At 41.6% G+C, this 24,535-nt stretch overlaps 1 protein-coding gene across 10 annotated transcripts in view; it reads right to left on the bottom strand.

Annotated features, from left to right (window-relative positions):
• Nucleotides 1-398: 398 nt before the first annotated feature.
• Nucleotides 399-24,535, bottom strand: part of pot1 (protection of telomeres 1 homolog) — a 297,679-nt gene continuing 273,542 nt past the window's right edge. For 9 of the 10 annotated variants that reach the window (XM_048607978.1, XM_048607979.1, XM_048607982.1 and 6 more), the window contains 8 exons: nt 23,743-23,799; nt 21,968-22,124; nt 20,336-20,556; nt 19,025-19,160; nt 13,583-13,671; nt 11,754-11,848; nt 8,280-8,385; nt 399-2,308 (listed from right to left, as the gene is read on the bottom strand). In XM_048607978.1, the coding sequence (XP_048463935.1) occupies nt 2,193-2,308; nt 8,280-8,385; nt 11,754-11,848; nt 13,583-13,671; nt 19,025-19,160; nt 20,336-20,556; nt 21,968-22,124; nt 23,743-23,799 (977 nt within the window). In that variant the 3' untranslated portion in view covers nt 399-2,192. The remainder of the gene's footprint in view (nt 2,309-8,279; nt 8,386-11,753; nt 11,849-13,582; nt 13,672-19,024; nt 19,161-20,335; nt 20,557-21,967; nt 22,125-23,742; nt 23,800-24,535) is intronic. The other variant, XM_048607977.1, reaches the window with a different exon arrangement.

Here is a 24,535-nt window from a genome sequence, read left to right as displayed (position 1 = left end):
GTATGCAAAAAGGCTCTGGAGGAGGCTGGTCTGGCAGAATCCATGGAATCAAGTCAAGGGCAAACAGTATACAGTGGCTACTGTAAGGAAAAAAAAATGGAAATCGGAGTTAGGCCCGGATTTAACTCTGAAAACGCTCACATTTTAATCACTAATTTTCCAAAGCAGGAATCATAGTTTCTGATCAAAAAGCTAGATTGACAAAACATTCTTAACACACAATATGATACTGTAACCCAACTCAATATATATTAGTCCAAAACTGTAAACACAGTTCAATTTAGAAGGTGCTCTAACCTACAGTAACTATAACACAAGGCACTACATGCAGTACAGTCCTTTCCTGCAGTTACTAAATTTTTTTGACTATGTTGTCAAAGTAATAAAAAAATCAAAAATATTCTAAAAAATTCAAAGATTTATTTGTAATAATTCCATGGTTAGGAATACAGTGAATGAAATATTTCCCTATTTGATTCCACTGAGAAAAGGTAACTGAAATGTGCTCTCTCTCATTAAAATTAGGTATTAATCAGATCAAGATAAAAACAAGCACAGAATCTCAGAACTATTATGTTACCAAAGAAGGCTATTCTGCTCTGCTGTGTTTGCACCAGCTCCCAGAACAAAAGATTTGAGCATGCATAGAATATTTCCAATCAAAGCCTTAACCACTAAATATGACTACAGAAACCAATCAAGCAGACTAGATAATTATTTTCAAATACACTTTTATGTAGGGAAGAAAAGGAACAAGTGGCAACCTTTATAACGTATAACACAAAGGATACCTGTAAATCACCATGTAGTACAAAACTCGAATATGCTGAAAAGAAAGATATGTTGCTAAAATGTTTTATGTTGCACTCAACAGGACAAACACAAGAATGCCAAATGTTAAATGATCACACCAACTCATCCTAAAGGAGATAAGTATCCTAATTAGTTGGCAGGTTGAATATTACTGGCCAAAGTGTAGCCGTGGAGAAAGTAGTGGTGGCTCCACATGCTTCCGGGTAATTCAAAGAAAAATGTACAAGACTTGAATCTGTTCCCCTTAATTTGCTGAGAAACAGTCCCTGGATATAAATGATTTTTGGTTCCAGCAAGCAGAAATAAGCCACGTTATGAACTTAACTGATTATCTTAAACTGGATGCTCGTGCAATCAATATTGCACTCAGGATTATTTAGCAAGAGTTGTCTAATTGCAGAATAGCATCTAACAGTAAAAGTCTTCTGGTTTTGCAAACATTGGATAGTCAAGTGTTCTGCTAATAAGGCTTATGAGCAAATCGTGAACTAAATTAATTCAAAATGGATGGTAAAGCTCATAACATGGTCTTTTTGCAGTTTTTCTAAGAGGCACACATTCAGCCACAGGGGCTGTTCTCTAAAACCAAAGGAAGTTTTTGTTCAAACTTTGCATCATTTTTGAATTATCTTGGAGTATGGAGAGCATTGCACCGCCCATCATTTTCTCCATGGCAATGCCTTGATGAATTTACAGCCCTCTTCCCACTGATCTGCAACCTTTCCTCTTGTAATATAAATTGTCATCATTTGATATCTGGCTTTCTTCCATTTGACCTGGAGTGCAAGATGACAAGATTCATCCTACTTTTCAACAACACCAGAAAGTGATTTGTACAAGAGAAAAAAAACGTAATATGGATATTAATAAAAGGAGAAGTCTTGAAAACATTTCGTGAGGGAAAAATCCTGATTGTGATTAAAAGTCAAATGGGTAACATTAGTCTGAATGAAGTGTTCACTCATCAAAGTAGTATTGCAAGTAATGTAGCTAAAGGCTTACATGTATTCACTGAATATAATTGAGTTTTCTTATAAAGCAGGAGCCTTCATTGTATCTTTCACTTTAAGAATTCCATAAGCAAGTACACTTCTAAAAATACTTAAGTGGATAATTTGTATTTATTAAGGAAACAAAATCCACCACAAGAACACCCTAAAACTATTGTTATAGAGATTTTAAAAAGCCAGAGTATTCTGTTCTGTTTCATACCAAGTATGAGCTTTTGGTTTTTAATTTATAAATCTTATTATACATTTACTTGAACTGATTATTTGTACCTGAACTTTTGCAGTTGTGTTTTTTCTTATGAAAATAGAGGAATGTGACAAGATGGTTCATTCACAGTAAACTCAGGCTAATGTTACACAAATGAAATGTTAAATGTCCTCAGCTTCTGCTACAACAGTGTCAAATATTTGGTAGTATGTCTTCTGCTCTGAGCCATCACCAGCATAATAGGACTTGACACAGCATTCCAACCAGTGGCCATCATCTGTGGATAACAAAGAAGGTGCAGAATGATCAAAATAGATTTGATAGATCTCTCTTACCAATGTATGAGACAGACACAACTCTGATTACCTGGTGACCAATTGAAAAGCAGCATAGCTCTTTTTCTAATTATGGATCTTTAATTTTTAGAAGTATTACTTCATGTTTAGGGAAGAGTGAGGAAGACTGCTGGGGGTTTGGGGCAAGCAGGTGCAGACAAGAGAGAGAGAGAGAAACGAGGCAGAGGGCACGCGAGTAGAAAAGGCAGGGAAAGACAGGGAGTTGAGAGAGGAGGGAGGGAGCCGGAGAGGGAGGGAGGGAGCGGGAGAGGGAGGGAGGGAGCGGTCCTGCAGTAGTCCACAGTATTACAGATAACTGTCTTCAACCAATTTGATTCCCTCCATGTGATACCAAGAAACGGTTGGAGACACTGGATACTGCAAAGGCTACGGGCCCTGACAACATTCCAGTGATAGTACTGAAGACATGCGCTCCAGAACTTGCCGCTCCCCTAGCCAAGCTGTTCCAGTACAGTTACAACATTGGGATCTATATGGCAATGTGGAAAATTGCCCAAGTATGTCCTCTACACAAAAAGCAGGACAAATCTAAACAGACCAATTACCGCCCCATAAGTCTACTCTTCTACTCTTGATCATCAGTAAAGTGATGGAAGGTGTCATGAACATCCTATCAAGCAGCACCTGCTCAGTGATGCCCAGTTGGGTTCCGCCAGGGCCACTCAGCTCCTGACCTCATTCCAGGTTTGGTTCAAACATGGACAAAAGAGCTGAGTTGCAGAGGTGAGGTGAGAGTGACAGCCCTTGAGAATAAGACTGCATTTGAACGAGTGTAGCATCAAGGAGCCCTAGCAAAACTGGAATCAATGGGTATCAGGCAGCAAACTCTCTGGTAGTTGGAGTCATACCTGGCACATAGGAAGATGGTCATCTCAGGAGGTCAATCATCTCAACTCCAAGACATCTCTGCAGGAGTTCCTCAGGGTAATGTCCTCAGCCCAACCATCTTCAGCTGGTTCCTCAATGACCCATCCTGCCATCACAACGTCAGAGGTGGGGATGTTCGCCGATGATTGCACAATGTTCAGCGCCATTTGTGACTCCTCAGATACCAAAGCAATTGATGTTCAAATGCAACAAAATCTGGACAATATCCAGGCTTAGGCTGACAAGTAGCAAGTAAAATTCATGCCAGACAAATGCCAGGCTATGATTATCACGAATGAGACACAATCTAACCACCCCCACCTTGGCATTCAACGGTGTTACTTTCATTGAAACCCCCACTATCAACATTCTGGGGGTTATTATCGACCAGAAACTCAATTGGACTCACCACACAAACACAGTGGTTACAACAGCAAGTCAGAAGCTAGGAGTACTGTGGCGAGTAACTTGCCTCCTGACTCTCCAAAGCCTGTCCACCATCTACAAACACAAGTCAGGAGTGTGATGGAATACTCCCCACTTGCCTGGATGAGTGTAGCTCCAACAACACTCAAGAAGCTTGACACCATCCAGGACAAAGCAGCCGCTTGATTGGCACCACATCCACAAACATCCACTCCCTCCACCACCGACAGCAGCAGTGTGTACTATCTACAAGATGCACTGCAGAAATTCACCAAAGATCCTCAGACAGCACCTTCCAAACCCACGACCACTTCCATCTTGAAGGACAAGGGTAGCAGACATATGGGAACACCACCACCTTCAAGTTCCCCTCCAAGCCACTCACCATCCTGACTTGGAAATATATCGCCGTTCCTTTATGGTTGCTGGGTCAAAATCCTGGAATTCCCTCCCTAATGGCATTGTGGGTCAACCCACAGCAGGTGACCGCAGCATTTCAAGAAGGCAGCTCACCACCACCTTCTTCTCGAGGGCAACTAGGGACGGGCAATAAATGCTGGGCAGCCAGTGATGCCCACATCCCACAAAAGAATAGTAAAAAAAGGAGGGAGGGAGTGATGGAGTGGGAGGAGGAAGGGGAAGTGGGTGAGGTGGGAGGTTTGGGGAGGGGATTAAGCAAAAAGACAGAAGGATGAGAAAACAGGAGTATGGGAGATCAGCAGAAAGAGCAGGAGAGGGAATAGGAACAAGGGAGAGGAAGGATAGAGTTGGAACAGTGGACGAAGAGAGGGAGAGTGGGACACAGGTAGGAGCTTGAGGAGGAAGGGAGAGGTTGGAGAAGGGACTGGGGAAGCAGTATTGAGAGGGGGTGGTGACAAATGTAACATTCTGTAATATTCTGGCCATTATTTAATTGAATGGCTCAGTCAGTGCCAGGCACTGCAATGTCACATGAATTAATATTACTAGCAGGCACTGGTAGGCTTCGACGTTCAATGTTGATGTTCTGCCAAAACAAAAACTTGTGTTACATGAAACAAAGCAGTTTATGCATTCAAGGTGACAGATAGCAGTAATATTTACATGCTGGGCTAGGCCAACAACACTGCTGCCTTGAGTTCATTGTCAATGCTCATTCCTCTCTTTAATTACACTATCAAGTTGAGGCCACGGTTGCAAACTGTTTATTGATCTTGATGAAATCAGGGATGCAAAATTCTTGCTAGAGAATAGGTTTGCGGAATTAAGTTGAAGTTGCACTGAAAAAGCCTTCCAAATTATACCCGAATAAAACAATGTACCAAGTCATTGTGCACAGTAGTTGGTAATCTGATGATTAATAGTCACATAGCAATCTGAAATGACCTCCCAGAAGTGCCTGTGCAATTAGCCCTGAACTATACTGTGACTGTGTTTCTGCAAATCCATACCGAGTGTTAAAAACTCTGCTGTGTGTGATGACAGCAAGAGGTGTGACCGGGTGCGTTGTAACCATTTCCCAGAACATCACCACTACAGCAGGAACCATTTAATGAGTACAGTATTCCCATCTTTCGGATCTTTGATGGGGCATACATAGGCAAACTGTTTCCACTTTTAGGTGAGACCAGAGTTAGGGGCTCTAAATTTAAGGTAGGCATTAGTAAATTTAACAAAGAATTCAAGAGAAATGCACACAATTACGAGGAGTCTCATAAGGGTGGACGGGAAAGTTTTATTGACCTTGGTCAGAAGCTAAACAGAGGCTCAAGGGGAAAGGTTTTCACACGTGGAGTGTGGAGGTGATCTGGAACTCACTGTCTGTATGGGTGGCAGAGGCACTTGCTGCCATAGCATTCAAAAAATGCCTGGATACGCACTTGAAGCGCTAAACCTACAGGACTATGGACCAAGAGCTGGAAAGTGGGATGAGGCTGGAGAACTATTTGCCGGGCTATGATGACCCCTAAATGTCCTCCGTCCATGCTGTCAATTTCTACCCAGGAAGTGATTGGAATGTGGAACCCACTATTAGAAGGAAATAGGTGAGGTGAATAGCATAAAGGAATTAAGAGCAAACCAGATAAGCACATGGGACAGAAAAGAATAGGATTTTTTGATTGGTTTTGACGAAGAGAGTTGGGAGCAAGCTGTGTGAGACATAAACCCCAGTTTGGCTCTGTTAGGCTAAATGGTCTGCTTCTCTTTACTACTTTATACTACATTTGATTTCTTACTTTGATCTTCACTTTTCAGATGATCTGCAGGTAATTTCTTATTTTGTTTCTTGGCCGCCAGACATCTCTGCTTCCTTTCTAAAGATGGTGATTCCTCTTGCTTCTGAGGGTGCAGTTTGAAAGGTAACCAGGTGACCCTTCAGAACCACGTATGTTATCTGCCCGTGGCCTTTTAATGGGAGTGCAGACAGCCATTTGATTGCAAGAGACATTTCCTCAGAGTTCGTGTAACACTCGGACACCAGAGCTTGGCCCATTTCATAGAATCATCGAATCCATACAGTGCAGAAAGGGAACATTTGGCCCATCGAGTCTGAGCCGACCCTCCAAAGAGTATCTATCCCCATTCTTGTAACCCCACATTCACTATTAATAACCCACCTAACCTGGACACTATGGACAATTTAGCAAGGCCAATCCACTCAACTTATACATCCTGAACTATGGTAGGAAACCAGAACACCCAGGGGAAACCCACACAGATATGGGGAGAATGTGCAAACTCCACACACAGTCACCTGACCCTGGAATCGAACCTGGGTCCCTGGCGTTGTGAGGCAGCAGTGCTAACTACCGAGCCACCCTTATGATTTCCTTCTCATTAATTGGAGAATAGAAACCAGTTATTGCCTCAGTACAGACTAGACCTTCCTGGGTTTTAACAAATCTGTTGAGTTGCTGGATTGTAAATAATTTTGTGTGACATCTTATCCCTTTCCTTCCCACCAGTCTTTTGCATTTGACCTTATCAGGCCTAGGCAAGACAGGAACCTAGTATCAAACTTTTGCCAGTTGGGAAGAAGGTTAGTGCAGCACACTGCTCCTACTGCCCTGCCTTTCACTGCCTTCCGCCCTCTGAGCTGCCTCCCAGCAGTGTGGTTCAAGCAGTTCAGGCTGATGGTTCCATATAGTGACAGTCAACTTCAACATCAAAAAACAGAGCAGCCCGTTGCCATGAAATCCAGTATCTGGTGACCTGGTGGTAAACCGCACGACTCAGTGCAGAGGGCAATGGAGTATGATTATTAAAGATCACCTTTCAACTTAAACAAAATGGATCTATTTCTGCTCCTCCAGATCTTTACTGACACCAATGTCTTCTGATTAATGAGTTCAACAGTGGTGCATTTCCCTTGAAATCCTCAGGCTGTATAACTTTCTAATCTGCTCACTCTTCCGCACCAAGCATCTTTTACCTGCTTTTCTTCATTCTCACGCCATTTCTCTTGTACAAAGTATGTTAGGCCTTGCCACTTTCTATCTGATTCCTACCTTGTACTGACTCTCAGAGAATCTGTCCAAGACTGTCCTTGCAGCCAGTGTGAAACTTTACCCAGTTACAATGGACATACACAGATAGCAGTCACAAGGTTTTAGCATTGCGTATAAACAATGATTAAAGGTGTCACATTTCTTGCCAGACAGTTGAACATCGTCAGGTTCAATGAATTATGGAGCACAGCAGGTTTGAAGTGTCATCTTATCTGAGAAGGGGTAGTAAAGAGATGGGATAATCCTTTACAGATTAGCTGCGAACTGTCCAAAATGGTGCCACACTGCAACTTGCCTGCAATATTTCCTGCAGTTATCTTTGTAATTATTGCATACAGATTACAGAATAAAAATTGCACAGTTCAAACATCTCAAATGTTGAGCTGTTGGCAGAAAGTGGTCCTTGTGGGCATTAGAGTGCACTCAATATGTTATAAATTTTTCAAGTTGTTTAACAAGAGTGATACCAATGAACACAGTGAAAGCAGGAGCTACCAGGGCAGACATGATCAGAGGTAGGGTTTGGGCAGCATCTTATAAGAAGAGTCAGGTAGAAGGGTTTGAGGACAACATTCCAGAGCTTGTGGCCAAACTCAGGATGGCTAGTAGTGTTGGATTGCTTAAAATTGAGATGTGAAAGCAGTGAGCATTGGAGGACGACAGATACGTGCACAGCTGAACGACATTGTACAGAATGGGAGGAGAGAGATTTTGGAAGGGTTTGCAGACAATTTTGAGAATTTTAAAATTAAGGCACTTGTGTATGGGTAAACAGCAGTCAATGATCACTGGGGTGGTAGGTGTACAGGACCGGAAATATTTTTCAAATTCATTTTTGAAAACTGTCAAGAGAGCTGTGTGGACATGACACTTCATGAAGTTGGTGATAAACCCCCCACCAAATTATTAATGATTCTAACTGGTAATGAATCACCAGGAAGCATCGAAGTAATTTTAACACTTCAAATTAGATAGTGCTGAAACACTACTCCTTCTTTGAACTGAGGAGCATCTGCAACAAAAACAAAAGGAAATCGCAACAACAAAAAAACTGCCCAGACTTCCCTGGTGTAGAGATAATAAAAAATACAAATACTCTCCGGCCCATTACCTGGATTTGCTCTTGGTGGACACAATGTGTCCATTATTCTCGTTAGTTTCTCCTGAAGCACATCATCGATCATAACATCAGCTGCAGAAATCCCAAAGAATCTTTCCTGAAGGGATGAATGAACCAGAATTAATTGGGCTCCTGTTACCTGCTGAGTCCTCTGTTTAATTATCCACAAATTAAATTTAGAAAAAAAATACACAACAGCTATTTCAGTGCTAACCTCCATAGGCATTTAACTGTCCAGATTCTATAACAGTTTAAACACAAACTGAAACCACAGATGTTTAAAGCTGTCATGTATCATTACTGACTCACTGACAAGATGCAGCAGAATATTGGAGTAATAAGGAAGCAAACAGCAAGTTTCAAATATATTGTCTGAATTTCCTGAGGTATTTTCTTTCTTTCTCGCAAGTATTTTCCTTTTCCCAGAATAAAACAAAAATCAACTTTCTTTAACGAATCTAAGGAAACCAGCAAAACTAATGACATTTTGCAGAGAGGACTACCTCGACTTGTTCTGCTCCCGGTTCGCGAGGTCAAGATGAGAAAGTGAGGCTGACAATGTGTAACTTTCTATCACTATAATCCAATCCAGGCAGAAGCCATGCTCATCATCTTTTTATTACGCGTCTTCCATCATTTGATGTTACAAGTCCTGTCGTGAGGGGGTGAGCATTTTCAAATTTTATCTCATGTCATTGTGCCTCAGTCACATGTTAGTCCAATGCAGTGCTCGAGGGATATTTTTGATCCATATTCAATATATTCTGATAGATTTCTGCAGGATTGCTGAGGTGATTTGAGATCATCTCAATATTTCAACACCAACAATCAATCTCTTGACTCTTGTATTTTTGCACATTCTTCATAAATTGGGAGAATCTGGCACCGCATAGATAAAATTGAAAAGATGCAAAATCTCATTCTGCCACTGTATCATATCAGCATTAACTAATGGTGGCATATTTAAAGAAAGTAAATCCAGTTTATATAAGGGGCCAAGTGTTAGACCTGTTGGTAGGAGAGCATTTTGGCAGTAGTGATCATAACTGTTACTTTTACAATAGTCATGGAAAAGGATAGGTACATACAGCACGGTAAGATTTATAATTGGGGGAAGGGTAAATACAATTCTGTTAGGCAAGAACTGGGTAACATAAAATGGGAACAGATGCTGTCAGGGAAGAGCACTATTGAAATGTGGAGATTGTTTGAGGAAAGCATACTGTGTGCGCTCGATATGTTTGTCCCTAGCAGGCAGGGAAGATGCGGTTGAGTGAGGGGGCCTTGGTTCTCAAGAGAGTTCGAACAACTGGTTAAGAGGAAGAAGGATGCTTAGAAAAGGTTTAGGAAACAAGGAACGGAAAAGGCTCTAGAGGGATACAAGTTAGCCAGGAAGGAGCTGAAGAAAAGGCTTAGGAGAGTGAGAAGGGGGCATGAGAAAACCTTGGCAGATAGGATCAAGGAAAACTCCAAGGCTTTTTACACGTACGTGGGGAATAAGAGAATGACCAGAGAAAGGGTAGGGCCGATCAAGGATTGTGAAGGGAATTTGTGAAGGGAATTTTTGCACGGAGCCTAAAGAGATAGGAGAGGTCCTTAATGAATACTTTTCTTCAGTATTCACAACTGAGAGGGACCTAGTTGTAGAGGAGGACAGTGTGAAACAGGCTGGTAGGCTAGACGAGTTTGATGTTAATAAGGAAGATGGACTAGGAATTTTGAGGGACTTGAAGATAGATAAGTCCCCTGGGCCTGATAGGATTTATCCAAGGATTCGACGGGAAGCGAGGGAAGAGATCACAGAGCCTTTGGCAATGATCTTTTCGTCTTCACTGTCCACGGGTAACGTGCCGGAAGATTGGAGAGAGGCAAACGTCATTTCCTTGCTCAAAAAAGGGAATAGGGATAACCCCAGAAATTACAGGCCAGTTAGTCTTACGTCAGTAGTGGGCAAATTATTGGAAAGGGCTTTGAGAGATAGGATTTATGATCACTTGGAAAGACACAGTTTGATTCGTGATAGTCAGCATGGATTTGTGAGGGGGTAGATCATTCCTCACAAATCTTATTGAATTCTTTGAAGAGGTGACCAAACATGTGGATGAAGGTAGAGCAATGGATGTGGTATACATGGATTTAAGTAAGGCATTTGATAAAGTTCCCCATGGTAGGCTCATGCATAAGGTAAGGAGGCACAGGATAGGGGGAAATGTGGCAGACTGGATTCAGAATTGGCTGACCCTTAGAAGACAAAGGGTGGTAGTGGATGGAAAATATTCAACATGGTGCTCAGTTATGAGTGGTGTACCACAAGGATCTGTTCTAAGTCCTCTTCTATTTGTGATTTTTGTAAATTATTTAGATGAAAGAGTGGAAGGGTGGATTAGCAAGTTCGCGGACGATACGAAGGTGGGTCGAGTTATGGATAGTGCGGAGGGCTGTTCTAGGTTACAAAGGGACATTGATAGGATGCAGAGCTGGGCTGAGAAGTGGCAGATGGAGTTTAACCCTGAAAAGTGTGAGGTGATTCATTTTGGAAGGACAATCTTGAAAGCAGAATACAGGGTTAACGGAAAGATTCTTGGCAGTATGGAGGAGCAGAGAATCTTGGGGTTCATGTCCACAGTTCCCTGAAAGCTGCCACCCGGGTGGATAGAGTTGTTGAGAAGGTGTATGGTGTGTTAGCTTTCATTAATAGAGGGATTGAGTTCAACAGCCGTGAAGTTATGCTTCAGCTATACAAAACCCTGGTTCGGCGACATCTGGAGTATTGTGTCCAGTTCTGGTCACCTCATTACAGGAAAGATGTGGAAGCATTGGAAAAGGCGCAGTGAAGATTTACCAGGATGTTGCCTGGAATGGAGGGAAGGTCTTACAAGGAAAGGTTGAGAGAGCTAGGGCTTTTCTCTTTAGAATGACGAAGGATGAGAGGTGACTTGATAGAGGTGTACAAAATGATCAGAGGTATAGATAAAGTGGACAGCCAGAGACTTTTTCCTAGGGTGGAGGTAGCTATTACGAGGGGGTATAGTTTTAAAGTGAGTGGAGGTAGATATAGGGGAGACGTTAGAGGTAGGTTCTTTACTCAGAGTGGGTTGGGATGTGGAATGCATTGCCGGAGAGGGTAGTGGAGTCGGCCTCATTAGGGGCATTTAAGTGGCTATTAGATACACATATGGATGATAGTATAAGGTAGCGGTGGAGGTTAGATAGACCTTAGGATTAGGGTAAACGTTCGGCACAACATCGTGGGCCGAAGGGCCTGTACTGTGCTGTACTGTTCTATGTTTTAAATATTGAATTAATGACATAGGATTTCAGGCAGTAATCCTGAAGCAGCACAGTTTACACCATCATCTGATTGCCAAAACTAGATGAGTATTTTTCATTCATCTGCTTTCTTCCCCATTAGAGTTTTCATACTACAGCCTGGCTGGATGGGAGTTGTGTCAAATGCTAACTTACCGCCTCATTCCACAGCAAAGCATCAAGAGATCCCGATCCATCATCACATGTAAACTTCATGACAAAAACATAGTTCAGAAGTTGAACACCTAAAACTGGTGTGAAGAAAGCAAGTTAAATAAAGTCAGTGAAGTGTAATAAAATAAAAGCCATAATTATGTTAGACCCCTCGGGACACCGCTACTAGAGGGATGCTAAGGAAAACTCTTTGTCATCAGCGATCTGTTACGAGGTGGAGTATGCTGCTTGAAACAATTTTTTTTGGATCAAAGTCCTGTAGGTCTCTCCCTAATGGCATTATGTGTCTACCTACAGGACATGGACTTCAGGTGTTCAAGAAGATAACTTACTACCACCTTCTCAAGGGCAATTAGGGACAGGCAATAAATGCTAGCCCACCCAGCGATGCCCAGGTCCCGTGGGTGAATAAAACAAAAAAAAGTGAAGGCATCTTCGATAATAACTTTTAAAAATAAAATTGGATATATACTTGGAAAGGAAAGAAATGCAGGAACAGGTGAGAGGGACAAGCTGGCTGTTTTTATACAGACCTGGTAAAGATGCGATGGGCCGAACAACCTCGTTTTCTGCTATAAGATGCTATAAATGTAATTGTCTAAGCATCAGCTTGATGTCTGAGGGAAGACCTGGAACTCCAATGTCAGACGATTTCAAATACACAGAGGAAACTGCGCCACACTAACTTCAATAAGTAGTACGTAGCTGATGTTTATTATACTTGTTGCCAAAAAGTGATGCTTCTAAAACTATGCTAAGTCCTGTGCATTACTAGAAACTGACACTGGTTAGAGTAATCAAAGCTAAGTTGTTCACTCTTTTGTAGCACATTAAATCTAGGGAATTCCCTACTTGTTCCAATCTTTCTTCTTGTACAATGATGAGATCTTAAAACTCGATCCTAACGTTACCGAACCAGCACCACTTTTCAATCTTGGTCCTTCCCTATGTATTTTAAATAGTTTCCTTAAAAAATCTCTGGAAATACAGACTCGAGATAAAATTTCACATTTGATACCATGAGGATATCATGAACAACCAAATGATGACAATACTTTGCCCTTACTTACCACTTTTAATGCAGCAGAACATTTAAATATGCTTCACAGAAAATAAAGTTTGAGAACCTCACACTTAAGCATATATTGTGAAAGGTGACCAAAATCTCAATTTTGAGGAGTGTCTTAAAGGGGAGGAGAGACAGGTGGAGAGAAGAATGGAGGTGTAAGAAGGGAATTCTAGAGCTTACAGCCCAAGCAGCTGAGAAGGCCACAAATGATTAAAATCATGCATACGCAGGGTGCCAGAATTGGAGGAGCTCTGGGAGCTTGGAGAGTTATAGGAAGGGATGAGGCCATGGAGTGATTCGAAAACCAGGTCAAGAATTTTAAAGTGGAGGCTTTGACAGCTTGACGAGAGTTGAGGTAGAAGCAGTGGAGCTTTTGAGTGAGTGTGGGTTTGCCAAAGGTGAAAATGGGAGGCTGGTTAGGACAACATTGAAATGACCAAGGCACAAGGTAACAGAGTCATGGATGATAGATTGAACAGTTGAGGGAAGGTGAAACAGGTGACGTTACAAGACAGAAAGAGGTGGTCTTGATGATGAGGCAGAAATGTGGCTAGAAATAAATATCTCAGTCAACTATGACGCCATGGTTACAAAACAGTCTGGTTCTATATCAGTGACAAGAAAAAGGGATAAAGTTGGTGCTTTAGTCTGCTTGAGAATTACAAACTAGCTTCAAAGACTGTTCCAAAGCATACTGCAGGGTAATGTGGGCAATATGTCCAACTGGAAAAGAACAAATTACCTTTGGCTATTGCTGATGATTCCCAAGTTCCTGATTGCAACAGTGGTTGAAGAGCATTCACTGGCTGTGGATGCGAACAATTCTTGCAACTGGAGAAGAAAATGATCACCATTTAGGAAGCAAGCTGACATCCAAATTTTCCCATCTCATTTTTAAAACTATTGCAATTCACTTAACAGCTGTTCTTCAGCAACACATGATCCATTCTTCTACTGCAAATTGGAACACTAAGGTAACAGTCAATTACATGATAGTTTTGACATCTGAATTAAATTTTGATATTGGATAGAACTTATCAGGTCTTGATGAGGGAGCTGAAGGTGAAGGCACCCTTGGGGGACAGTGACCATAATATGATGGAACTCACCCCGCAGTTTGAGAGGGAGAAGTCAGAATCACAGGTAACAGTGTCACAATTGAGTAAAGCTAATGATAAAGACATGAGGTAGGAGCTGGCCAGAGTTAATTTGGAGGGGACCCCATCAGGGAAGACAGTGGAGTAGCAATGGCAGGAGTTTGTGGAGGTAATTTAGGAGGCACAGCAAGAAATTCATCCCAAGGAAGAAGCAGCATACTAAGGAGAGGACAAGGCAACCACAGATGACAATGGAAGTCAGGAATAACATAAAAGCAAAAGGTAAAGCATACAATAGCATGAAGATGTGAAGAGGATTGGAAAGCCTTTAAACACCAACAGAGGAGAAAAGTCATGGGGGTGGGGGTGAAAATGAAATACGAGGGTAAGCCATCTAGTAATGTAAAAGAAAATTGCAGGAGTTCTTTTATATGTGTAAAACTAAGAGAGGAGCAGAAGTGGACATTGAACCACTGGAAAATAAGGCTGGAGCACCAGTAATGGGGATCAAAAAAATGGAGGAACTGAATAGGTACTTTGCATCAGTTTTCATTGTTGAAGAAACCAGCAGTATGACAGCACTTCAAGAGTCAGGGGGAAGAGTTGAGTATAGTGACCATCACTAAGGAGAAGGTGCGAGGGAAGCTGAAAGTAGGTAAATGTCACAGACCAGATGGACTTCACTCCAGCGTTCTGAAGGAGATAGCTGAGGAGATTGTGGAGGCATTGGTGGTGGTCTTCAGAAATCAATAAATTAAGGAAAGGTTCCAGAGGACTGGAAAATGGCTAATGTAACACCTCTGTTTAAGAAGGGAGGGTGGCAGAAGACAGGAAACTATAGGCCAGTTAGCTTGACTTCAGTCATTGGTAAGATTTTAGAGTCCATTATTAAGGAGGAGATTGTGGAGTACTTGGAAGTGTGTAGCAACATAGGGCTGAGTCAGCATGGCTTTGTCAAGAGGAGGACATGCCTGGCAGATGTGTTAGAATTCTTTGAGGAGGTAACAAGCAAGTTAGATGAAGGAGAGCCAGTGGACATAATCTACTTGGATTTCTAGAAGGTCGTTGACATGGTGCCACACAAGAGCTGCTAAATAACAGCCTGTGGTGTTAGGGGCAATGTACTGGCATAGATCGAGGATTGGTTGACTTGCAGAAAGTAGGCACTGGGGATAAAGGGGCCTTTTTTAGGACAGCAGCCAGTGACTAGTGGAGTTCCACAGCGTTCAGTGATGGAATCACAACTACTCACATTAGACATTAATGATCTGGACAAGGGTCAGAAGGCATTGTTGCTAAGTTTATAGATGACACAAAGATAGGTGGAAAAACAGGTAGTGTTGCATTTTGGTAGGAAGAATACAGGTGTCGACTATTTGGAAATGGAGAAGGGCTTTTGAAATCTGAAGCACAAGGGGAGTTAGGAGTCCTAGTTGAGGATTGTCTTAAGGTTATCATGCAGTTTCAGTAGGCAGTTAGGAAGGCAAATGCAATGTTGCCATTCATTTCAAAAGGGCTAATGTACAAGAATAGAGATGTACTGCTAAGGCTGTATAAAGCTCTAATCAGTCCGCATTCGGAATACCGTGAGCCGTTTGGGCCATGTATCTAAAAAAAGGGATGTGTTGGCTTGGAGGGGGTCCACAGGAGGTTTACAAGAAAGATCCTGGGGGCGAAGAACTTATCATATGAGGAGTGGTTGAGGACTCTGGGTCTGCACTCGATGGAGTTTAGAAGGATGAGAAGAGGCATCTGATAGAAACTTACAGCATACGAAGGGGTGTGGACAGAATGGAGGTGGAGAAGGTTTCTCCACTAGTAGGAGTGACTAGGATCCAAGGGCAATGCCTCAGAATAAAGGGATGATCCTTTGGAACTGTGATGACAAAAATTCTTTTCAGCCAGTGGGAGGTAACTCATTATTGCAGAAGGCTGTGAAGGCCAAGTCATTGAGTGTATGGAAGACAGAGATAGATTGGGTCTTGATTAGTTAGGGGATCAAGGGTTATGTTGAGAAGGCAGGAGAATGGGGTTGAGAAATATCATCATATGGTGCAGCAGACCAAATGGGCTGACTGGCCTTATTCTGCTTCTATATCTTATGAGCTAACAACTTTATTCAACCAATGCAATTAGACTGGACTATGTGATAATGTTCATCCTTTGAAGAGAAGATGATCATGTTCACCATCTTCAGTACTGGGGAAGGTCCTGGCCAGTACGTCCAACAAGGTCAAAAGATATGCCTTTGCCTCTGCTGAAATAATGGCCAATAGAATATGATGTGCGTTTATAAACTAATACTCAGTATACATTCACCCTACCATTTTCTTAGGCCTTTCTACATTGAATGGATTATTCCTATAAACTTCAATAAGCACACACTAGTTTGCCAATGTATGCTCTGCAAATATCTGGAGCACTTTAAACAGCACTGGCTACAATACGTAACAGCCCACTTATTTTATTAAATGATAGACTTGGGTTTCTCCTGTGGCAATAGTCACAGGATGGAAAGAAAGTCTGAAAGGGATGGGATGGAACAGAATGGTTAGTAAATGAATCGTGATAAAGCGTCAAGTGATTGGTAATTCCTGGATAATTTCGGCCAAACCTGAGTGGACAATTTTTTTTTTTTAGTTGGTTTAATTGTGAGCCAATCAAAAAAACAAACTTGGCAACTTGTGCTAAGGGCATGTTTGATATGGGAAACTGGATATGGGGAGTTTATCAGTCAGGGAACGTTACTCAGAATTCCGACTCCCAAATGAGTTAGCTCCATATATAAAGTGTAGCTGGTCAGCTACTGCATGTACAGTCAAAGGTACAAATTCTCCAAATTATCCAGCTTGAAATCAGTGCTGGACAACAGTACTTTAGATGTAATGCTTCCGCTACACAATGATGGTAACAAAACTGAAGGCTCAAGGGAACAAATGGGCTACTTCTGTTCCTAATTTTTATGTTTGTAAACCATTCACTCACCATCCAATAACTATCCTTTATTCTGAGAGGGGGAACTTAGGTGAATTGTACTTAATAGTTCCATTGAGCTGAATCTTACTTTTTTTTGGCTGTGATTTCCACCTAATAGTAGTTCTATTGGGCCAAACCCTTTTTCTTTGGCTGTGTCAGTTTTGTTGACTCTCTTGGAAGGTTTCTCACTCTACCCCAGCTACTGGATCCAACTCCCACTGAGGCTCACGTTTCATCCCTCTCACGATTGCCTGCAACATCTTCCCTCACTCGTCCGACAGCTACCCAAACCCCCGACACCACCAACCCTGTCTGCCCGCTGCACTGCCTTCTCTCTCACCCAAGCACTTTCCCGCCTGCACCAGAAGTAACAGTTGTGCACCAACTCTCATCGTCCTTCATACCTGCCTCTCTCTTATTCCAGGAGGAAAGCAGCCCACAGTGGGGCAGTAAGAGTCATGGTTGGTGATGGGGTATCTGACATTCACTCCCTATGAGGACAGAATCCTGACTCTGATCACCCCCAGAGGTGGGCAGGCTGTGCATAAGCCCCTGGACTGCTATCAGAAGCTGCCCTTGACTTACTGCACTAAGGCCCCCATGGCAAAGGTTATCGCCCTTGAACTTGATGGAAGACTGCTGTCAAACAAGACAAGCTTTCTAAATTTGTGCCTGTGTTAAACAGCAAGGGAACAACTGTACTGTGAGGCTGGTATCTTTAGTTGAGAAGTAAGGTGGGGGAGAAAAAAAAAAGGGAGGAAAGGCAAGGCAGGGGTGCTGTGAGCATTCAAGTAGGCTCAAAGTTAGTAAGTGCTGAGAGAGTAAGTAAACAGCCTGGAAATGTAGTCTAGTCTAGTCCATGAACAAATTATCCCTGCTCCCTCTCACAACCTGAAGTGCAGAAGCATCATGCAAGTAGCCTGGAGATGTCTCGAGGGTTTTTAAAGAGGCTCGCACATGTTGGCTGCCAATGTTCACACACACAGGGTGCGTGTGGCCATGCCCTAAGATGTTGGTATCTGGTGCCCAACATTGAGATCCTTCAGAGCAACCAGGAAGCTGACGTTGCCAGGTACCTGTCCTGGTTTCCAGGTCAAGAACTCCTGGTCCAGTTTGCTCATGGGGGGTAGTATGATGGAAAGCTACATATTAATGAAGCGAGATAGCCAATTACTATGGTCGTTAACAAACAATAAGCACCCGCTAGGCAGCAGCAAGTTGCCTATTATGAGACTCTTGCCTCAACAAGCAACTTTAGTTCAAAGATACAACAGATTGCTGCCAATATTGAGCTAAGCCACATTGGATTTCTTGCTCGATTCTGCCACATTTTGCATCCTAGCCTACGTCATTCAGGTCATTGACGTTGAAGTCTACATTTGGTACAGCTCAGAGCTGATATCTGCAAAAGGGCGAGTGAACCAACGATATAGTGCAGTGTGCTGAGGTACTAGGATCAGAGGACTTTACTTTTCACGAACGTGTGAAGCAATGCCATAAATTATAGAATCATAGATCCATAGGATCCCTACAGCGTAGAAGCAGGCCATTTGGCCCATCAAGTCCACACCAACCCTTTGAAAAGCACTCTACTCACTTGCTTACCCTATCCATGCAACCCTGTGTTTCCCATGGCTAATCCACCTAGCCTACACATCCCTGGGCACTATGGGCAATTTAGCATGACCGATCCACTTGTACTGCGCATCTTTGGACTGAGAGAAGAAACTGGAGCACCCGGAGGAAACCCACGCAGACACGGGAAGAATGTGCAAATTCTTCACAGACAGTTGCCTGAGGGTAGAATCGATCCGGGTCCCTGGTGCTGTGAGGCAGCAGTGCTAACCACTGAGCCACCATGTCGTGTAGCTGGATAAATTAGCTGTAAAATTATTCGGGGACTCAACCCCATTGTTGGAGCTTGCACTGAAAGGAAATTCTATATCCTGTTGGATAAGGAACAACCGTCAGCACTATCTGAAAATTGTGCAGCCATTTTTTTTCTCCCACTTTCAACTTGGTCCTTGTAACAGACAAAAAAATAAACGCATAATGATGCACAAGGAGGTCAAAGTTCAGAGGTTGTGTTAGCCATAGTTACTCATAGTTACCCATAATGCCATTTTCTATCTTCTATAAGGAATGGAATGGAAAGGTCATTCAAAGACAAACATTCGGTCCTGGAACTGGTAGGAATGACCCTTCCAAATCTCTCGGAGAGTCGATACAGCTCATTTAGAGACACTCCTTTAAAAAAAAAGGAGAAAAATGTAACTTAATAATGCAAGCAGCCCAGAATTCAACTTGCAGTGTTCATTATCTTTATTTTTAGCATATTTATAAAACTCAACATATTTCTTACTGTTCATTTGAAGGAGTGAGCTACTTCAAATATGCTTTTCAGACATGGACAGGCTTTCGGTTTTCTGTTGCATTTAAGTTTCTTCTATTCTAAACCAGTCGTTAGTAGAAAATCAAATTTCATTTGAATATTTAACTGAATACTGGTAAATCTTTATGTGGTCACTCCAAAACAGCACTGTATTATGGGATATCATCAATTATTATCACAAATTTCAATAACAAAGGGAGGAAACATAATAGGATCTAGCCGCAGGAACAGGTTGATCTGAGAGTAACTGCTATCAATTCCATGACTAGTCACAAAGGTATGGACTGAAATGATGATTTTCCCTCAAGACTGAGCAAACGTGCAAGAATATTAGCACGGTTAATAAGCTCCTCACGTGTGTTTTGGGCTTCTGGTGTATTTTTACCTCCCGATTAATACAGCGATAGAAAGCTGCTAGGCTTTCATTAAAAGCAACACTTTTCTGTGATACAGTTCACAGAGTATAAGACTGGTTGTACAAACAGAAAAATAGACAAGTGCAGAACATTACAACTTTAGAGATGAGCTCAGGATTCTTTCTGAAAGCAGTCAGACCTGAAAGCTCATTTCTTCAGGAAGAGCAATGGAGTGTTATAAATTATTACTGGTGATGTCTTGCATCTATTTTTAGGTTTCTTCCTGTTTTGAGCTCCTTAGCCCCTTACTTGTCGTTCTCTAAGCATTAGCAGCTGTCTATAACAACTTGTACCTGAAGGGTAACTCTCAATGCGGAGAATTAAAGAGTGACTGTAGGCAGAAGAATCAACTATCATTGAAGCCATCATGGCCAAAGACAAGCCGCACAATGAAGACACTAGCTGGGTTGATGACCCTGGCTGTTAGTGCTTGTTTTGATGGAAAAAATTGATTACCTGCGAGATCAACTTTAATCAACTCAATTCCCTGGCTCCTCTCAACTTTTTTAATAGCATGCTACTATCTAACTAAATGCTACCTGATGGTTTCCTTTTGCCTATCAATTAGGTTCTCCACTTGCATCAACATTAGTAGTATTCTGCAAGTTTCTTACCTTCCACCAGGATCGTGGAGTGTTCTGGAGCACTTGGCGCTTCACCGGTCTTCACAAAATGCACTGTGATCTGGCGCCTCCTTTCATCTTCTGCCTCCCATGTGGCTGTCTTGTACCACAGAGCATCAAGTGACTGGATATCAGGGTCAACAGTCATACAACCGAGATTATAAAGACCTTGCAAAGCAGCGTCGATATCATCATCGTCTGGAACCTCCTGCCTGATAAATGGACCCACAGGAACCCGTCAGCACAGATACAATATAGTTATTCACAGTTAACAGTTAACACGTTGTAAATTAAGATCAAAGATGGCTTGTCACAGGTTTTATAAGCAACATTAAATACTTTCTTTAAAGATTCTTTAGGACTTTTCCTTCCTGCAGGTCTTATCCCACGAGCCACATTCAGTTGTTTAAACTAGTGAGGGCATCTCAGTTTCGAAACCGATTAGATTGCCTTTATCTTTACTCTTAGTTGTATAATATTAGAATGATACTTTTGGAGATCCAGTAATTTCATTGAAATTAATTTCAAACAACTTCTAGCTGCCTTTGTATACGAGTGCTGACAAAAGAGATCCATCCAACTCTCTAAAATAAAAAAGCCACGCAGCAATAAAGCAAGAGAAAATTTAAAACAAAACATGCTGTGCTTGGAAATTGTGCACAGTGCTGGGTATAATGAGAGAAAGCGGGGACAGAAACCTTTCTGCTTTTGTTCCTCGATATGTAATCAGTCTGAATCCTTTCAGAAATATGTATTCCAACTCTCCTGAAACTAAGAGAATTCCCTCCAACTCTCTGAGGTGCATATTAAATTTTACCAGTTGGAATCTATAACAGTGATAATCTACAGTCAGCAATGTTATAGAATGACATCTTTATGGGAATGGACTGTTTGTTACTTTGGCACAGATGGTGACCTAAATGAAAGGTCTTAATGGGACTATAGGCAACTCCAGAAAACCCAACCAGAAAATAAACCTAAAGGCAATTCAATAGTTCACAATCCTAAAAAATGTAATGTTTCCAAACATGTATCTCATTTGTAATTTCTTTCAATATGAGTGCAGCATCTGAAAGGTGTTTGATACTTATCAGCCTCAAACCATTGAGCAAAGGCTCCCATACAGCTTTTGTAATACAAATCGAGCTTTGCAAACCAATTTAACCTGGGCTGTGGTTCAAAACAGTAACAGTACAAGAGGTATGCATAAAATAACATCTTCCCATGACTGATCAAACTGCAGAATGATTAATTTTTGGTGAATTCCTGATGGGACAGAAGTTTGAGGGGCAATATGAAATGAATGCATCCTGTTTGATTCAAAAGGCTTGAGAAAACAAAGGCTGAGAAAGGTGAGATTAAGGTATTCCATGTTTGGGGCATTTTATGTAGATGGTGGAAGAGAAAGGCTTGATGGATCAAGTGATAATTGCTTGTTTCAAGTTAGTCTTACATTCTGATAATGACAGATTATTCTGTCAAAAGCAAACACACTCTTCACCAAATATCCTTTACGTATCTGGTATAATGCTTTCATTTATCATCATAATCTTAAAATTCCCATGCCATTGCACTGTGTACAGCTAGCCATAAAACTGCAAAAACAGCTTGTCAGGTACTTACAGCGAACGACACTCGGGGCAATAAAGTTTCACTGACTGGTGAAGAGCTCTTGGCTCATAATTCACCAGCTTAGCTCGAATGCGGTACTTCTGAGGTGGTGTTTGGTCCAAGATTTCTTGAATGGGGGTTGTTCTGATGTGCTGATGAGCTGTGATTACTGCAACAGAGTATTTCAGAGTGCCATCAATGAAGGTCAAAAAGGTACAATGAAGACATTAGAAGTAAAAGTACAGGAGGATGAGAACCCTTCCACAGCATCGTAACCAGCTGGAACAGTTGTTATGTTAAGGGTCTTAAGCAGAATAGGAAATTTGAAGCTTTGGCAACTGCTTTCAATAACTTCCCTGCCCTTTCAGGCTTAATGATTCCCCCAGAGTTAGCAACATAGGCTAAACATCCATACTAAATTGCTCCTAGCTCCCCTTGTTCTCCAACAAAATTAATTTTGGTAACAGAGTAAATGGCACAGCCCTGCCCATAACCGCATAGCTAAGATTGAAGGAAAATCAGAATCACAAGGTCACGCCACTGACCTGAAGAAGTTTTGGAGTCCAATTAATTTTTTACAATTGTAAGTTGTGGACGGAACTGACTAGGTGAAGCAAATTGGGAATCTCTCGATGTTCTGAGACAGCGATGAAAGCCATCACATGTTACAGAATTGGGCATTGGCTAACTCAGGCAGAGCATCAGATTCTCCTAGTCAAAAGACATTACAGAAAATGTTGCTTTTTACATCAACCTGATAGCTTCCATGGCCATTTGTAACCAGAACCATTCATTTCAATTGAATAACTTGAAATTGGGAAATTTCAATACGTGACTTCTCCCATTACAATTCGACCATGATCATTTCCAAATTTATACGTTTTCACTATATTATCCTGTTGTTTATAATTTAGCTCCTTTCCTCTGGCCTGAACCAAACTTCATTGTAATATGTTCATTAAAAAGAAAATCCTGAAGTCAGTTCTAAGTAAGCTTATCAACCCCCAGAGCCTCTGTCATTTTCTATTGCTGCACTGATGTATCTAATGCACTGTTCGCGTTTAATTTTTCTCTCATTAAACATCTTCTCTTCAGCTCTTTGATACTTGGTAGTTATCTACCAGACTACATAACTGACTGTTTTACACTGGCAAGATACATGTATATAGCTTTTACAATCAGCATGAATTAGAGGGTGATAAGTTGAACCTGCGTTGAACCATACTAGAGCCTTTTGATAAGGAAAAGACGACTAATATGGCACTAGCTCAGAACGGTCCAGTGTGAGTTACCATCAATGTACTACTTCTTTTAGAAAAGATCAGTGTAGCAATGCAGGAAACGCAGCAGTCAATTACCTGCAGCAAGATTGCACAGTGTAATAATGACCAGATAATGCTGTTGCCTATGGGATACGTATTGGTCAGGGCACAGAGAGGAACATCTATGCTCTTCTTCGAATAGTATGATAAGATCTTCATCCATCTGAGAGGGGCAGATGTGGAGGCTTTGCTCATCGTAACTAAAAGATGACATCTCTGGCACAGCACTGTGATACACTGCAGAGTCAGCTGTAAGATCAAATCTCTGAAGTGTGTTTTAAGCCCAGAACTTTCTGATGCAAGAGGTGAGAGTACTTCGACTGAGTCGCGGCTAACACTGTGGGGAAGACTTGTGAGATTACAGGTAGCAGCTATCATTTTCTAAAAGCAGCTTCGCGAGAAGTCATGCTGAAGAAATGGCATGAAATTTCCTACAAACTCCAAAAGATTCCTGTTGATACCAACCTGTTGCAGATTCCTGCTGACATCGCTGAATCCTAGCCACTGAAGATGCTTCAGATGCTGCAAGATTGGACAGTAATAGTCTTATTAATAAGACAGCAATTACTGATCAGTAAACCAGCTCTATTTGCAACATAAAAACTGAAAGAACAGTGCACGCTGTAAATCAGAAACACAAACAGAAATTACTGGAAATGCTCAGCAGGTCTGGCAGCATCTGTGGAGAGAAAGTTACCGTTTCTGGCTGAGTGACCCTTTCTCAGAACTGGTGGTAGCTAGAAGAACATCGGTTTATATGCAGCACTGTTTTCCAATTTAAACAAAATTCACATCACCCTCACAAGGATGTGACAGGATGAGTGATAGGAGGGGAGTGAACTAAAAGGCAAATGGGGTTTTTCATATCTGAACAGAATAGTCAGAAGGACTTTTGTCTTTAAAGCATAATGCCTCATTTCTTCATGTTCAATCTGATTACTGACCTAAAATTATATGTCCCTTTTAAAAATAAAAGTATATAACATGGCAACATCAAAGGGAAGCAACAGTACAGAGAAATGAATGTAAATTGAGAGTCCTATCAGAAAAATCTGAGGATCAACAAAAACACTAAGATAGATTAAGAGGCAGTTGTGAAAAGATTGATGAGCAGGTTTACTGGCAGTGATATAGGTCTTTCCTCAGTTTTGAGGAGAACCATCAAAATTAATTCTGATCCTTTGAGTGACTAATCTGGGGCAGCACAATAAAAATTGTGTGGTTTGGATATAAGTTTTGATTTAGTGGGTATTTCAGT

This window comes from Rhincodon typus, chromosome 18, assembly GCF_021869965.1.
Source record: "Rhincodon typus isolate 14 chromosome 18, sRhiTyp1.1, whole genome shotgun sequence".
In the NCBI taxonomy this organism is placed as follows: domain Eukaryota; kingdom Metazoa; phylum Chordata; class Chondrichthyes; order Orectolobiformes; family Rhincodontidae; genus Rhincodon; species Rhincodon typus.
Note: the sequence above shows the minus strand (reverse complement) of the source record. Positions and strands in the feature narration are given on the sequence as shown.